The sequence below is a fragment of the Squalius cephalus genome, assembly GCF_949319135.1.
Source record: "Squalius cephalus genome assembly, chromosome: 20".
Classification (NCBI taxonomy): domain Eukaryota; kingdom Metazoa; phylum Chordata; class Actinopteri; order Cypriniformes; family Leuciscidae; genus Squalius; species Squalius cephalus.
The window spans coordinates 33,247,359-33,266,398 of NC_137141.1; the positions used below are offsets into that span (position 1 = coordinate 33,247,359).

At 36.8% G+C, this 19,040-nt stretch overlaps 1 protein-coding gene across 2 annotated transcripts in view; it reads right to left on the reverse strand.

Moving 5' to 3' along the window:
- The window catches only part of tpo (thyroid peroxidase), a 41,314-nt gene that overhangs the window by 14,820 nt on the left and 7,454 nt on the right, over positions 1-19,040 (reverse strand). For both annotated transcript variants that reach the window (XM_079854157.1, XM_079854158.1), the window contains exons 6-9: positions 16,784-16,907; positions 15,105-15,234; positions 11,745-11,936; positions 7,007-7,477 (exon numbers count right to left, since the gene is read on the reverse strand). In XM_079854157.1, the coding sequence (XP_079710283.1) occupies positions 7,007-7,477; positions 11,745-11,936; positions 15,105-15,234; positions 16,784-16,907 (917 nt within the window). The remainder of the gene's footprint in view (positions 1-7,006; positions 7,478-11,744; positions 11,937-15,104; positions 15,235-16,783; positions 16,908-19,040) is intronic.

Sequence of the window (19,040 nt, forward strand, 5' to 3'; positions counted from 1 at the left end):
TGCTAAATGATACTCCGAATCTGAAATCTGTAGATGCAAATTTGAGAAGTGCACGGTTCATTTGCTCACTAATGCGAATGGGACTGGGTCTATGGGGGATATTGTACACAAACCTGGCTGTGCGAGATGGTCTTTCGGGACATCCTGTGCCTGGAGATAAGATGAGATTGTAAGGCTCTTTCTCCCTGTGATACGCCTCAAAAATTCATCCAGTCTTATCGCTGTTATGAATATAGTCCAGCGTTTCAGAGATGTTTCAGAAGCGTGTCTGACTGACACAGAGGGGACGTATAAATCGAAACCCGCTGTCCATAAACCCTAATACGGCAGGACTGGAAACGGTTTTAACTGGTTGTGTGAAGTCGGGCCCTGCGGGACTTTGTTAAAACACTGCGCTCGTTTGATGTGTGCCATTTCACTACTTTACTGTCACTTTCTCTGCCACTTTAATTTCTGGGGCCCGGGCGGCATTCAACCTTAGAGATGCTTGTGGGAGCGATCAAATGTGTCTTTGATTCGGCGAGGACCGCTTGGAGAAGAGGAGGCTTATACGTCCACGGCTCAAGGCCTTTAATCCCTGCACTTCTTCTCTGCTCAGTGTGGCGAATCTGTTTCTCTGTCTGTTCACTGCAGGATTCATCAGATTCATCATTTAACTGCATTCAAAGAGGCATCTATACTGTAACGTTTAATAATAGATCACATGCATGGCTGAAAGTATGTGCACCCCCTTCTAATCAACAGGTTTGAGTGAACACCTTAATGACAAATCTTAAAATGAACATTATTCCATGAGTTTTCATTCTTAGGTGATCTGTCCCTAATGCAACGACATACAGTGACATCATAAATGTTTTGTTTTGTGTGTGTGTGTGTGTTAGACATTAAAAAACAAACAACTAATTAATAATAGTAATAAAAATCAATAGTAATAATACTAATAATTACTATAATTATTTAACTGAATTAAAGAAGTAATTATTATTTTTATTTATAATTGATATTATTATTAACTAGCTTTTTAAACATTTTTAATAAAAACAAAAACGAATTAATAATAATACTATTAATAATAAATAATAATAATACGTTTTTTGTTAAACATGTTTAAAAACAAAAACGAATTAATAATAGTTTTAATAATAATAGATTTTTGTTAGACGTTCAATAAAAATAAAAAAAACGAATAAAATGACAATAACACTACAAAATTACTAAACATTTTAAATACCATAATACCATAAACAACTTCCGTTACTTGAAATAAAATAAACTGTATCTGAAATAATTACATTTTATACAGATAGTTACCAACATTTCTAATTTTCATTTAGTTTAACCTGATGTCCTAAAATAACTAAAACTAAAATAAAAAATTGATTAAAAAAAATGGACATGAAAAAACAAATAAAAATGACAAAAGCACAACAAAATTACTAAAACTTTAAATGAAAACAGAAAATATACAGGTAAAATAAAAGCAAACTCAGAATATTAATATGAACTATAATAATATGTCTGAATGACACTGAAGCAACACTGTTCTGAATCATACGACACGAGATCTCTGGATTGAAGAAGCTGTTATGAAAACTGCTACTGTATTTTACAGAGCTGCACATATACTCAACATGCTCAACATGTCCATCAGACTTTAATTGGACGCTTTCAGACAAGAGAAAAATAGCATATGTGACTGTAAGCAACACTGTCACTGTACGGTTACATAAACACTGTGAACTGAACGATGACTATATGAGACGGGTCACTTTTGATATTTTCAGAACACAATCTGTTGAAGTGGTTTATGCAAATGATTGGTGCTTCAAACACAGTTAACCAGATGTCGTACTGTATCTTTAAAGGTACACATTTTTGAAAGTTGAAATTCTATATATTAGGGATGTTGATTTAAAGCGTTAATTTAATTAATTGGTTATGGAAAAAAAAGAATGTGTTAAAGGTCCCGTTCTTCGTGATCCCATGTTTCAAACTTTAGTTATTGTGTAATGTTGTTGTTAGAGTATAAATAATATCTGTAAAATTATAAAGCTCAAAGTTCAATGCCAAGCGAGATATTTTATTTAACAGAAGTCGCCTACAAAAAACGCCTGGATTGGACTACACCCCTCTACTTCCTTCTTTAATGATGTCACTAGAACCGTAAACTCCGCCCACAGGAACACAGGCGTATTGATGGCGAAATGTCAACAGACGTGGTTGATGTTTATCTATAATCGGATACCGCAAAAGTTTAATTCGAAGTTGTTAGTTTGCTCTGTCCATTTCACCACGGACTGTTTTTCTAACCTGGGATAATATCAAGCAGACTTCAGCGTTTCATACTGACGAAGGGGACTATTTCAACTATATTCCAGCAAGCGGTAAGTAGTGATTTAATATGGAAGTAGCGATCAACTTCACATCGTTTCTCTTAGTAGGATGAAAATAATCTTACTTAAAGGGATACTTCACCTCTGGGAAGATGAATGTGTATTTAAAATAGGTCATTTAAGTAGAAGAAATGTGAAGAAATTTTTGAATTTGGAGCTTTCTAGACTGAGAAAAGCCAGAAAATGTATTTTTGGCTTATGTGGATGAAAGACAACAACTCCCAGAATGCACTTGCTTCGCTGCCTTAGGAGGCCACGCCTACCGGTAAGAGTGCGCAGTTTAAAACAACAAGGCTAGCCTACGTGATGAGTTTGCCAGGGATTTAGAGATCGCCCAAAATGTCCGGGATTCGGCTTTTGCGTTCTACAGTGGCCATTCATTCATCATGTTTACTGTGGCGATCAGGACGAGTCTAGGGCCGCGGGAGAACGACGCGAGGCCGGTGGCGTCATTACTGAGACGCGCCGGGTCTCGCATCTCTCACGGAGGAGCGGGAATTTTCTTAGCAATGGTAAAACGCACATCAACCGATCACTTGTTTAGCGTTCATGTAAACACTACATTCAGATTCACCAATCGGAATGAATTCAGTTAGATTGAAACAAAAGGTGTGCATGTAAACAATGAATGGCGACCGCAGAAAGCAAAAGCTGAATCCCGTACATTTTGAACGATCTCGACGGCCGGACAAGTCCGGGAAAAGGAGGATGGTAACCCCTACTTACTCAGCTTTCTCCTATATTCAGCTTTCTCCACAGAACAAGAGCCTGCTAGCTTAGCTTCCAAAGAAAGACGGCTGACTGTGTGTACATTCTGTGAGTGAGATCCCTCCTATGGGCGGGTTGAGAACATGCGGGACAGCTCCTCCTATTGGCTGTAGTCTTTAGCCTCTGGCCAGAAAATCCTCCGATGACGCAAAATGACGATTTTTGCGTCATCTGAGGATTTTTTCCAGACAAAAAATACATAAATCTCTTGTCTCAGGGGGACATGAGGGTGGAAAGCATGGTAATTCGAAAATACTACAGGTTTTCTACTAATACAAAGCTTAATGCTAAATCCTGAAGTATCCCTTTAAACTGTGATTAATATACAGAAAGCGATCAAAGAACAATCCCTTTCCAATCGCCCAAGCTGTCAATCACACAGCGCAAGTTTATCTGGACACTTGCCAAAACTCGTTATGAAATCAATGACGCTGTTACACTGCACAACGAAGCTCTTACTGTATTTATATACCTCATGTTTGCATTGGTGAAATCATTAGTGAGAGTGCAGGAACTGCGTTGCAATGATAAGATCTTTCACGCGATCAACAGACTGTCATCTGCTCAATGCTCATCATCACTGCAACCTTTTATGTGATTGAAATAGATCTAAATACTTAAAAAACTTCTCACGATTCGTTAATCCAGATAGCTGTAATAGTAAAAACGTATAATAGCTGTAATAGTAAAAACGTATAATAGCTGTAATAGTAAAAGTTTTCCAGATAGTTCCACATGTAATGCCAGATATTTCATATGCAAGCATGTCAGCCAATCACAGCAGAGGGCGTTTACACTGAAGTCTCACAGCAGACACGCCCCTTCAAACAGAGCGTTCAAATCAGGGGATGAAATCAGGCTAGGAAATATGCCTTTTATTTCTAAATTATAAAAAAAACTGATCTAAAAATCATTATAAAGGCACCCCAGGAAACATTATAAAATAATAAAATAATCCATGGAATGGGACCTTTAAAATGATTAGCATAGCCCCGCCCCATTTCCTACAGTTGATTGGTGACGAAACATGTGATATTTATTTTCTACAACACAAGAAGTTAAGCATCTTTTGATATATTTTTCAGACTTAATATCTTATGCCATTTTGCTTCTCAGGTTAAATGTATCTTGATAGTAGAACATTTAGATATTTGTACTGGTAAACAAGATAAAATGTGTGATTCTTTTCAACTCACAAATGATGCATAATAAACTGATAATGCAGGAATAAACTGTCGCTACAATTACAGCTCCAGTCAAATGTGCTTAGTCTTTAGCACAGGTGAAAACATCCGTCCAGACTCAGAACTGACCGTGTGTCTCAGTTCTGACGGGTTTGTTCTTCTGCTCTTAATGCTGATGTGTGACTTTAGGTCAGCGGAGACAATGAGACTCAAAATTATGGACATTCAGAATCAGTAATTGCCCATCAGAGGTCACGTTTTTCCGGCAGAAGTAATTTATGGAATATATTTAGCATAAATTTCCACATGAAGTCAAAGTTTCATTGTGCCAAAGAAATAATTTTTTGTTAAAATACTGCAGTGGGAGGCATTTACTCTCCAGAAGTTTTCATTTGAACAAACAGCTGATAATAGGATCTTGTGCATTTAAACCAAATATGTGTATATATATGGCTGCATTTATTTGATAAAAAACACAGTAAAAACAGTAAAATTGTGAAATATTATTACGATTTAAAATAACTGTTTTCTATGTGAGTATATTGTAAAATGTAATTTATTCCAGTAATCAAAGCTGAATTTTCAGCATCCGGGTACTTTTTGCCTACTCTTTTATGAATACTGTGAATTCACATACTGTTTTATGCCTACTATATAGTTGGGAAGTATGTGATTTCAGATGCAGCCATTGTCTTAATGAGTGAGTCATTGAATCATTCATTCAACCGATTCATTCAAACGGCTGATTCATTCAGGAACAAAGCATTTGACTGTCTTAATGAGAGAGTCATTGAATCATTCATTCAACTGATTCATTCAAACGGCTGATTCATTCAGGAACAAAGCATTTGACTGTCTTAAGTAGAGATTCTTTGAATCATTCATTCAACCGATTAATTCAAACGGCTGATTCATTCAGGAACAAAGCATTTGACTGTCTTAATGAGTGAGTCATTGAATCATTCATTCAACCGATTCATTCAAACGGCTGATTCATTCAGGAACAAAGCATTCGACTGTCTTAATGAGTGAGTCATTGAATCATTCATTCAACCGATTCATTCAAACGGCTGATTCATTCAGGAACAAAGCATTTGACTGTCTTAAGTAGAGATTCTTTGAATCATTCATTCAACCGATTCATTCAAACGGCTGATTCATTCAGGAACAAAGCATTCGACTAGGGCTGTGCTCAGAATATCGATACAAAGATACATCGTCATGAACTCCTGACGATGCGCGTATCGATACAGCAGCTGCCGTATCGATACTGTTGTGCTTATGTAGCCAATTCAGGGCTCGAATTTCAGCGCGGGATTGCGGGTATTGCGCATAATTTTAATCAGTCCTGCACTTTAGCATGTAGATTGTATGAGTAAATTAATCCACACAGACTATAAAATCAGATCAGTCATTTTAAAACTTTCTGCGAGACGCAATTTCACAAAGAGCGTGAAGGCTTGTTTATACTTTCGCCAGGAGTCTCCGCTGCCTGCGCGCGCACCTCCCCAAACGGACGAGGCGTTTATACTCGACGCGCTCACAAACAACTCGCGAGTAACAAAAGTTATTTTTCGCGGATTATATCACTTTAACAAACAAAAACACGCAAAATGATGTCAAACATTTCGGTCTTGAGTATCCTCTAAACACAGTCGGTTATGTCTTAAGCATAAAACGCATGATGGGACAGTATAATGAAATCAGGATCCGTGCATTAAAGGGACAGAAGCCATATGTCTGTCATTAATATTGTTGTCAAAACAACAAAAGATAGTTTTAATTTTTTTATTTCATTTAACTCATTGTTTTTTTAATGACAAAAACTAAATAGTTTTTCAGTGATCACAACTGTTATAACACTGGTTATACAATAAACATATAAACTGTTACTCTGAAATTCAAAATTGATCCATATCGTGATACGTATCGTATCGTGGCTTTAGTATCGTGATGCGTATCGTATCGTGACATTGTTGGTGATACACAGCCCTACATTCGACTGTCTTAATGAGTGAGTCATTGAATCATTCATTCAACCGATTCATTCAAACGGCTGATTCATTCAGGAACAAAGCATTTGACTGTCTTAATGAGTGAGTCATTGAATCATTCATTCAACCGATTCATTCAAACGGCTGATTCATTCAGGAACAAAGCATTCGACTGTCTTAATGAGTGAGTCATTGAATCATTCATTCAAGCGATTTGTTAAAAGGGGCTGATTCATTCAGGAAGGAAACACGGCTGTGTGTTGCTCAGAAACGTAAAACACTCCTGCTGTGGCTTTGTTTGGAAATCAAACACAAAACAGGCAATATTGTGTCTAAAATGTACTGTAAGTCACTCAACATTATAAAATATTTGTAATCGTGCTGATTTTTGGAGAAAAAGTGTCACTCTTTGTGTGATATTGTTTAACTAGACCTATATCAAATAATATAAACATAAAAGACAAAAAGTCAGACAAGGACATATGTACAGTATTGGACTAAACACTCTAGGTGTGTTTTTGTGTTTTTAGGCTACTCGATGATGTCAGATCGCACGATGTTATTATCATAGACAATATAATATAATGAGAATATGATTATATGCAGTGCAACAATTGCAGGTTAAATCTGTTAAAGTGTTTTGTCCCAGTTTAGCGGGGTCTGTTACCTGATGCAGCGCCCCGATGATCCTGCGTGTCTCCTGGTAGATGACCTCTGACCCCCAGTGAGGGTTGAGTCGTGTCAGGTGTCTGGCCAGCCGGTTGTGTTCTCTCACCCAGAGCGTGTGCAGGACAGACAGGGGCAGGATCTCGTTCACCCTGCTGTCACCCGCCGCGAAACACTCGACCCGCTCCGACCCGGGACCCTGGAGGCACGCCGACCGGACCGAGACAAAGGGCAAGAACGACCTTCCCTCATCCGTGTGTTTAACATTGACCGCCAGCAGACCCTCGGAGCCGGAGAGGTTTCGGAGCGTCTTCTCCAGGTCTGCTGAATGCCCGTAGACGGTTGAAGCGTCGATGAAGGACGACACTGAGTTCATCTGCTCTCGCTGGGGCTGGGCGGTCAGACAGGCCGGGGAAGAACGGAAAAACGGGAGACAGCTTTTATTCCTGGACAGTTTATCATCCTCGGGAATCTGTGTGTGTAAGAGAGAGAGAGAGAGATTACTGTGTGTAGAAGCTCACATTCTGTTGGAGCTAGAAGATTTATTGGTAACATTTTACAATAAGGTTCGTTAGTTAACATTAGTTAACATGAACTAATAATGAACTGCAAGTATACAGAATTTATTAATCTTTGTTAATGTTAATTTCAACATTTTCTAATACTTGATTAAAATCTTGTTAAAATTAGTTAATGCACTGTGAACTAACATTAACAATTAACAGCTGTATTTTTATTAACAAACTTTAACAAAGATTAATAAATACAGTAACAAATGTATTGCTCATGGTTAGTTCATGTTAGTTAATACATTCACTGATGTTAACTAATGAACCTTATTGTAAAGTGGATCGATTTATTATATATTCATGATATGAAAGTGAGAAGGCCTAACAATATCAGCAAAATCAAGTGATGAAAATACCCAATTATAGCAATAGTTCACCTAAAAATTAATGTCATTCGCCCTCATTGAAGTGCACGAGTCATATTGACTTTTATGGCTGGGTGATATTTTGAATATTCATTTTGGTGATATAAAACTAAGCAACATTATGAATATTGCATGTGCTTTCTAGTCTGATTTATCCAGAGATGGTTCCGATACTAATGTTGAAATGACTTTCCTTTGATTAAAATGTATTTTTATTACCCAGCCCTATAATCATGGCGCTTTAATTTTCTGCCGTTTTTCTGTGTTTTTCCACTTAATTGTTGCTTGGAAGAAGAAAAAAATAATATTAATCATACAGGTTGTAAATGGCACGAGGCTGCAGAAATGACAGAATATTAATTACTGGCTGAACTATATTCCTCATATGAATCTATTCATGTGCAAATTATCAATGAGAGGTAAATCGATGTAGTAGGCTATGCTTCTGAATATGCATAAAGATCAATACTGAGCTGAAACTAAAAAGCATATTTGCACATGACTCTGAGTTTATATGATTTCATTTCCATGCTTTATTGCCTCACTGCCTTGTGTCTCGGATGTGTTGCTAATTTGTTCACAAAGTACACATGCACACAACATCCATTCTGCTTTGTGATGCATCGTAATAATGAAGTTTGACAGGTAAACGTCCCACTTGCGAAATCCCAATGTTTAAAATCCAGTTTCGTCATTATTAGAATTTCACATTATGGAAGCAAAACGCAATGTCATTTCATGTTGAATAAACAATTACGCTCTGAATCTCCTGAGCTTTGGAAGAGCAAAAACACGCTCCTCAGGGATGGACTCGCTTGCAAAATTGATCACAAATCTTTTTGTTTATTTTCTGTCTGTCATTTATGATCGGATGCCGAGAGCGGCCGGTCTATCATGAGTATTAGTATGCAGTATGCAGTATGCAGTGTATGGCTCAGGGTGGGCATGAATAAAAAGCTATTTTGTATATCTATGGAAGTGTCCTCCTTGCCTCTGGCTGGGGACAGTGAGATTAGTTACAAACCGGCACAAACTCCCAACATTTTTATGAGCATTCGGAGCCCCGGAGGATCCAGACCGGCCAACAAAAAGGTGCTGCCGCGACCCCCGTTTTCAGTGGCGTTTGAGGTTCGCCGGAGATAAAGAAGTAATCAATGAGATATATTTTCTTTTTAATTATAGTGCTCAGCCACATTCCCCGGATTCATCTCCGTTGTTCCGAACCAACAGTCCCGAACTGTCCTCGGAGTCTAATATATTCCCACCTCTGACTCATCAGACAAAGCGAGCGCTAGACAATGACGTCCCCCCCGAGGAAACGCATGGCATTTTATCTGTTTAAACGAAATGAACTTCTGTCAATGAATTCTAAAAATGAGAACAGTAACCTACTCCTTGACACGGGATGTCAACGCGAAAGAGATAATTCTAATGAAATGTCTGGGGGAATGTCTTATCCAGTCAATAGCAGAAAACAAGCTGTCGGTGACTCTCATATGAAAAAAGATGTCGCTCATGATTAATAATACACAACACCAGAGACATGAGCAGGAGAGTCGTAGAATAATGAATGAGAGCCATCGTGACGCTCGATAAATAAAGCCCCGCCCTTAAATTTAAAGAGCCAATCGCTTTTGTTTTTGTCAAAGGCATACACAACATTTTTTTCTTTTGAATAGATCACTTAAAAGTTCCAATTAGAACTTGTTATAGGATTCTATGTTACAAATGGTCTGTATAGAACCTATTGGGATAGATTGAAGTTTTGTTTTAATTCCAAAACATTACTTTCAACATTTATGAATTAAATACTTAACATCAATGCATTTTAATATTAGCCTAAAATATTTAAATATTTATTTACTAACTTTTTAGCCTATAAAGAACCCTTTTGTGGATCCCAAATATTATGTAATACAGTATTTTATATATATAGCGCAGACTGGTCTTTAGCTTTATCAACCAGTGTTGTTATATATAAAATATATATATATATATACTATATATATATATATGTATATATACACACACAATAAATAAATAAATAAATATATATATATATATATATATATATATATATTTATATTTTTATATTATTATTTTTTATTTTATTTTTTTTAACAACACTGGTTGGTAAAGCTAATGTGTTCTAGAACAAAACGACCAGTCTGCGCTATATATATAAAATACTGTATTATATAATATTTGGGAACTAGTCCACTAGTACACAATATAATTTATTTTTAAATAAATAAATAAATAATAAAAAAAACATTGTATGATAAAGGCACATAAGATTACTAAAATGACAACTGAAAATAAAATAATAAAAGCTCTCTAAAAATATTAATAAATACTATAATAGTATTTAAATAATAAAACACTTAAAATTGTTTCAACTTACAAAAAGTATTTGTGCTGCCTTAAAATTTTAAAGGGATACTCCACCGTTTTTTCATATTAAACTATGTTATTCCTTTAACTAAGACGAGTTGATACATACCTCTCTCGTCTCAGTGCGTGCACTAAATCGCTCTGTCTTGCGGCGAAACTTTGTTAGCACTTAGCTTAGCCCAGTTCATTCAATATTGGCCAAGCAGAGAAGCTACCAAACACCTCCATGTTTTCCCTATTTAAATACAGTTACTCACGTAGTGTAACTCGACCTAGGACGGTGACACAAAACAAAACGTTGCGCTTTTCTAAGCGTGTAAAATGGATAACTATATTGTTTGGCGGAATACCATAGCAAGTGCTTGTGAGCACTTCGACTTGGCACAGTAATATCTTCACTATAGAGGGAGCGGGGGCCGGTGAGAGGATTTTTCACGAGTGAAGATATTACTGAGCCAAGTCGAAGAACTGGGCTAAGCTAAGTGCTAACAAAGTTTCGCCGCAAGACAGAGCGATTTAGTGTACGCACTGAGAAGAGAGAGGTATGTATCAACTCGTCTTAGTTAAGGGAATAACACAGTTTAATATGAAAAAACGGTGGAGTATCCCTTTAAGTTCAGCCAACTCAAATATCCAAATTGTCGCTTAGTAGGCCTACAAAGTCACATTTCAAGTCGACTAAACTTAAAAGTTTAATGGCGCACAAAGAAGTTGAAACAACAAATATGAATCATTAGTCAAATGTCTGTAGCTTGACTGTAGTCACAAATCACAAACTGGCTTATCCGCCTGGCGTCCTATTGGCGGTTTTAATCCAATCCAATTCCTTTTAACCTCTCGACGATGCTCAATGGCTTCTTTAGTTTAGCAAACAAATCGCGAGTGCACTGTAAAAAGAAATTGTTGGTTTAATGTAAAAAAGTAAGTTACCTGGTTGCCTTAAAATTTTGAGTTAGTTGAAATAAAAAATTTGAGCTAATACAATGAAGGAGATTGGTTTAATTAACATATACTCAAAATATTATGTTATCTGAACCACATTAATTATCTAAGTTGATTTGACAAAAGATAAAAAGTTGTGATAAATCATGAAAATATTTTTACAGGTTTTTTTTTTTTGCACAACCTGCAAAAATCGCTCGATGCCATTGCCATTGCTTCTACAAACCGCTGATCAATGCTCCAAACCAACAAGTTTGTTGACACGTTTCCTGCCTGGAGTTTTCGCTGCAAAAGTACGTCACCCTGGGTCTGATTGGTTGAAGGACTATCCAATTGCGTACAGAGTCGTTTGAACTATGCCCGTTGATCACGCCTCTTGTGCAGTAGAAAATACAGAGCAGACTCCCCAGACTAATGTTCAATCTTAAAAGATCGAGCTTGGTCTGGTGATTGCCAGCCTAGGTTATACCTGTATGGGGAAGCAGGGGTTGGCATTGGTGCAGGTGTTCAGACAGTCCGCGGTTCGGCTGGAGCTTTGAGGTGTGAAGGAGATGTCATGGTCGATGTATTGGCCCCAGTCCACCAGCATCTGGGAATAAACCTTATCCTCCAGGACGAACTCGCTGGAGCCACGCATGATTTTATTACTGACTTCTCGAACCTTTAAAATACAGAAATCAAATCATAAGAGACCAGTTACATATTCTCCCACTGCCGTCATTATGATCATCATTTTTACACTCAAACACTATACTGAACATAAATATATAGAAATAACCTGATTTTACATTTTCTGAAGGTGCTTTCCTCGATTTAAAGTCAGAGGATTTCACCTTTGATAATTATAAGCTGAAGGTTAATACATAATGTTTAACCCTGTAAAGTCTGACATATGAAATAATCTATTATGAAGAATGAAAAAAATCTTTTATTAAAAAAGAGTTTATTAAAACCTTAGACAAAAATGGTGAGTATCATAGGTTTTTATGGCTCATATAGTATGATATAGTGAGAATATAGAGGGAAAAACAGCTCAGTTTTATTCAGAGACTCAAACTGAGCAAAAATATGCAATTTGGTGCAGATGTTGATATTAATGTAGACAAATTATGCGATGAAATTCTGACATAAATATCAGTCGCCACTCTATATCTGCCAAAAATATGTCTCTGTAAGATGATACTTAAACGCTTAGTTTTATGATCAAAACTCTGTAGTTTTAAAACATATAATGCAATGATGATTGAGATATGAACAAATAAACCTTCCTCGAAAGCCTGATGATTATGTGATGCGCATGATTTTTTTTTTAAACAAAAAAACAAATGATGTATGAATCATGTAAACCTAATTTGCTTGATCTTGAAATATTAGTAACAATATAAAATATCAAAAATCAGCGAAGATTTCACAGCAAAAAGTCACCATGAACCATGAGGCTGAAGGTAGACATTTGTACAATCAAGGCCTTTTGCTTGCTAAAAAGTGTAACATCAATCCGACGAGAAGGCAGAAAGTTGATCATGTTGATCATTTATAGGCCACAGAAATGTGTGTATGAAATATGATACAGTAGGCTTTATAGGGTTAAAAAATACCCTTTCATAACCCAAACTGCAGTAAACTAAACAAAAGAAAAAACCCTTTGCACTTAAACTATTCTCAACACCATACCTTAATTTGATGCAGTTGTGCTTGAGCATATAAAACATTGGGATTTGCTCTGGTAAATAAAATAAATGCATGAAAACGACCCCTGATATGTTGATGTGTGTGTGTGTAGTCAAGGAAATCTCATTATACCCCTCTGCCAGAGTTTGTTTACCTGTTAAAATGTCATTAAAACCACTAGCAATTAAAGCGCTATATTAGACGGAAGTGTTTTTGCGAGCTGTCTCTGCATGTGAGATGTGACAATATGAACATTTGTCATGAAACTTCTTGCACTGAAGTGCTGCTGCCTTCGCCTCATTAAAAAAAAAAATAGTTTCAGTGAGACACGATGGCAGAGATGCTCGTTTTTCTTTGAATTTGGAAAGTAGAGGTTGTGCATGTTTAAAACAGCGTGCATAGCTTTGCATTTTTAATACGATAATAGAGCAGGGAAAGGCCAATGTGTCACAGGTAGATGTGAGATCAGGCTGTTTAATATGGAACGGTTTCTCAAGCTTATTTGGCAGACGTTCACAGAGTTTTTATTATAAATCTGCTTATATGTATGCAAAGCAAACAAGTATGCTATGATTTGATGCACGACATCACCAAGCTCTAATGCTCTCTCAAACTCTCTTATCAGTTCATTCACACCATTTCCTGAAAACCATTATGATTATGACCACCATCATCAGTTTATTACTTCATGTTGGCTCTTTTACAGTACAAATATCTAAACGTTCGTACTTGAGAAGCAGAATGACTTAAGATATTATGGGAAAATGTTTCAACTTTAAGTGAGTTTATGCTTAAAACAAAACAACAACAAAAATTGTCTGCAATGGGATAAGAAAATTAAAACAGAATACATAGGAAAAACAAGTTTATTTTTCTGACCTCACCGGCAGATATTTGTTCTTGTTTTCAGCAAAACTCATTTAATTTTAAATCTTTTTTTCAGTAAACAGACTTTTTAAGTAATTATAATTTTGCTTCTCAAGTAAATGTATCATGATTTAAGAATGTTTAGATATTTGTACTGAAAAAAGACTAAACTACTGTAAACTAAATAAATAATAAAATAAATAAAATAAAACAATATAAACAAATATAAATAAAAAATAAATAATAAATAAAATAAAGAAAAGAAAAGAAAAGAAAAGAAATAAAATAATAAACATAATAAAAAAAAATCTTGCCATAACCACCATAGATATTGCGAAATGACCATAATTATAAATTACTAGGGGTGTAACAATATATCGTGTCACAATATATCGCAATAGAAAAATGCATCAATATGTATTGTGGATAGTGACAATATGTATTGTATATAATAGTATATAGTTTTAGTGTCAGTACTACATTAAACTTCTATATATAATGTTGAATATAATGTATAATAATGCAATGGGGGAATATTTGTGTGTCCTGATAATACCAGTTGTCTGATGTTACCAGTAAAAAAAGGCCTACATTATTTGAAATATATCTAGTCAGTGACGGAGTGCAAGCATATTTGTCTAAAATAATTCTGTATTTTCAGCTTCAGAATCATCAATATTTTTATTCTGGTGTCACCATTGTCTTGCGCATTGGGTTACCAGCATCAAGTCCAAGCCTATTCATTTTAATCAACAGTAATTTTTTTCTTAACCTTTTACCATATGTCTTGGAGTATCAATGCTGATGTTGTTAACATTAACAATTTGAGAACAAAGTATGATTTGCACGGTTTGATGTGACATGATAAGCGATCGTTAGATTTAATCAGCGGGATTTACTGCAATGCTTTTTTTCTCTTAGTTGGTCAGAACAAAAGTGGATGTTACTTGTTCAGACGACATTTTCCGGTGAAAATTATTATGTTGCTCATACTTCCAAAAAGTATAATCTGTGATTGCGAATGCCAGGATCCACACCGACTGACAGCCTCACATTCTCCTCAAAACATTGGATTCATCCGCGCTGTGCCGTGCCGAGGCACAACCCACGTAAAGTTGATAATTCCGCGAATAACTGCAATTGCAGATTTCGAACAGAGATGGCGACAAAGAGGAAAAACTACGGACTGCAGCTTTAAATAAATAAATAAATCCCCCAGTGAATCATGTTATTTTGCACCTTATTCCTAGTCATTTCTTCCATGTATTCTGTATATTGTTGTGCCGCTCACCAGAGGAAGTGGGAAGCCGCTGTATTGGCGTCCGGCGTTCCAGCCTTTGGGTTGGTTTTCTCCGTCCTCATACTCCGCAGGGATCCATCTGGCCAAGCCGGTGTTGGCTGATCCCCAAAGCGGGTTCTTCCTAAACAACACAGTATGAGTGGATGGGATCTAAAAGGTCTCATGGCATCACAGTTTTAAAAAATACAAGGAAACAGCAAAACAAACATGTTTATCTACTGTACTGTTGATTAAAGTACTGCATGTTTACAGAGAGCTCACAGGCAATGCATTCTTTTGTCAATGCACAATGCAATATTCTCACATTATTTGTCCTGCCTTGCATTGGATAAGGGCTGTAACACTGCATTGCATGATCTCAAAGATTACAGGACCTGACTAATAATGGCTTTGCATGCATTTCATATTCTGGCTCAATGCATACATTCTCTCACTGAATATAAACAAATATTGAAATTTCTTTTCTCATTGAATGTTCTTTTTTAGTTGTCTATGCATTGTGCTTTTGAACTAACATAACAGGCACTTTCATATATTACTTACAAAACCGTCACACATGCTTTTCTTCCTTTTTAATCATCAGATTTGTATGCATTTCTCTTATTTACAAACGTAGTACAAATATGACATTTTAGGTCACTATAAAAACTTCATGTATAACTAGACTAGAGAAGATGTGAGTGAAGTTTGCCTGTGCACAGTCAAGGAGGTATATTTATATAGCACTATTTACAGTACTGACTGTTTTACTGTATTTCACTTTTATTCAGATTCTTTTAAAGCAGCTTCACAGTAATACACAGGAAGATAACAGAGTCAATGATGATGAATGAAGAAAATAGTGTCATTATTCAACTTAATAACAGTGTCTATGTTGTTAAAGTTGTTGTCAGGGCGTTGCTAGGGTATTCTGTGTGTTTTCGTATGGTCTCCAGTGTAAAAGAGTCCACCATCCAGTCTGTGTGATTTTCTAGTCTCTAGATTTTGGATTGACAGATATTATATAGTTGGTCAAACTCCAGTAATAATTATACAAGATTTGGAGAAATGTTTTAAATAGTTTTAAATGAAGTACAGCATGTCACACCACGTTCAACTACTCATTCAGATACATTTAATCAGAGCTAATGATGTTTTTGCATTAAAAATATATAGATAATTTGATGCATCAGAACTGGACGGACATGGTACATTTCCCCCCACAAATGTAAAATTAATGCTATAAATCTTGCACGCCGAGCCAGTGCAGAAAACCAAAAATAATTTCCATGAAACTAAATCAATCACATGCACCATAAAGAAAAAGTTGAGTTTATTCCGATTAAAATGTGTTTATATGATTGCACACAACATCAGCTCAATAGAAGCACGTCCTTCATTGCAGTTGCAGTTGAACTGGTGGATAAAAGAAAGCGGCCGTCTTCCATGACCCGGGTGGGTGGGTATGAATATTTAAGGTTTAGACATTATTCTTATATTGTTTAGTGATATTCTCAGCATCTGTTCGTCTGGTTAAAGCTCTGACCCGTCTGGAAGCGGGGTCATCTTATCATATCGGCCTGATTCTCTTCACAAAGGCCGCGGAGCAGGTAACCGAGAGTCTGATTCCTGTGCTTTCAGACTGCCTCCTGCTGCATTATGGATAAATGATTAAGATGGGGGTGAGATACCTGTTATTGCAGACTCCAGAGATGCTGCGGTATTTTCCTCCTGTGGCGCAGGTGCTGGGCTGAAAACGCTGAGGGCATCCAGACATGTTTGCTATCCACTCCACTGCCTTCACCGAAAGGAGTTCTTGAAAAGGAGTTAATGTGTTTACGAGAGTAACTCAAACATTGAAGAGTAAACAGTGTGCCGAGGTCTAGCGTAGATGCGGCAGCTCTCATCAACTCTTGTGCATGGATTAAATCTGACATTTAAAGCACTTCGGAGATGCATTTTTCCACAGTTATAGAGCTGGACAGAATCTCCCATACATAATAACACGCTAATACCCCGCAGCGCCCCCAAAAAGGGTTTAGACACTTCATGCACACTTAAAAATGTCATTACATTAGATCAAGTGTCATCTGGGCTCAAATGCTGCAAGAGCTTTTACTAACCTCACTTCTGTTATCTAATGCAATTTACAAACTCGTGTTTGATTGTCCGAATACTTTTTGGGGTCATAGCAGGGTCATAATCAGACACTGAATGGGACAAGTCCCTCCCACACTGTGGAAAATCATATGATCAATAAGTTATGACAACATATGTTTTTACATTGCTTTAACTCATCAAAATATATTAAAGGGGTGGTATAATGCTCTGTTCACAAGATGTAAGTTTTAGCTCAAAATACCCCACAGATATTTTTATATAGCATTAGAGCCCTGCACGGGCCTCAAATTTAGGCCCGAGCCCGGCCCTGGCCCGAGACGCTCAGGCCCTAGCTCGACCCGTGTCCGACAGCTCATCAGAATTATCAGCCCGAGCCCGACCCGAGCTTTTTTTTTTTTTTTTTTTTTTTATTACACAGCGGCAGCCTGCCCTATTTGCAGCCATTAAAATAGCTCAGTTTTGTTAGTTATGTTTCTTTGTTAGTTATGTAAATTAATGTTTCTTTTCATTTCTTTATTAGGTTAATTTAGACAAATGTTTGGAGCATTTTTTTTTTAAATGACGACCAAGCAAACCGAGCCGACAGCAAGTAAAACATGTTTGATCAATTGAGCCTCTCAAATCAATGCTATAATACTTTACTTGTCTACAATAAAATCAATAGATATAAAAAACTTCAAGCATATCACACAGACAGTTAGTTTAATAAATGTTTATTTATTAAACCACAGTGAGTAAAAATTTTTTTTTGAAATACTGAGGCAGGCTCAGGCTGCTCGCAACAGCGCTTGCAAACGAAATGAGCAATAGCCTATTAAATTAAATAAATTAAAAACAAATTATTTGCAGATTATCTTACCTCAAAAATGCACCACAGAACATGGCCATTCTTTTTTTCCAGTGGTTTCCAACAGTTAAACGAAAACAAAGTCCAATCAAACGAAAAACATCAGAGGTTTCCAACAGTTAAACGAAAATAAAGTCCAATCAAACGAAAAGTTAGAACAGTCTCTAACAGAGCATCGTGGAGAAAAAGAATAGCTAAGCATCCACAGTGGAAGGTTTTAACCCAGTCCTCCTTTCTTCTATCACGAATTCTTCTCACGCATGCGATTTTTCTCTTAATATTCTCCATTATTTGCACATGAGGTGAATCGTGGGTTGCGCTGACGGGAAACCTTCTGTGTGCGTGCGTGAGACAGACTGTCATGTCAGTCATATGTCAGTGTAATTTTAAGATTAGCTGATGGCTATAATGGCCAGTATTTAAAACACGTTTTAAGTGCAGGGCACGTCCAGTTCCCGCGCGCGAGCAGAGAGATTCGCGCTCGGCACATTATATTCCGTGTGCGAGCAGAGAGATTCGCGCTCGCGCATTATATTAATGTAGCCTACTTTCACGCTACAATAATGCGCTCTCGACATTTGACAGGAAAAAAACGCCATAAGTTATGAGGTTACGAAATGTCTTTCTATGTTTGTTTTTCTATCGTCAACGTCAACTTCTCATATTTTTTTTTTAATTAATGTCTAAAAATATAAAAAGCAGGATAACCCAAAAAAGGCCCGAGGCCCGGCCCGCATTTTAACTATGACGTGAAAATTGGCCCGAAGCCCGGCCCTAGGGGCGTAAAAAAGTCGGGGCCCGTCGGGCTCGGGCTGAAATGCAGGGCTCTATATAGCATGTTAAAATTGTCACTTTTTAAGGGTGAGCAAAAACGCACCGTTTTTGTGTCTGTCCCTTTAAATGCAAATGAGCTGCTGCTCCCGGCACAGTGGGCAGAGCTTCAACAGCTTGTGTCCTGAAAATTTCAAAAACCTTCTTGT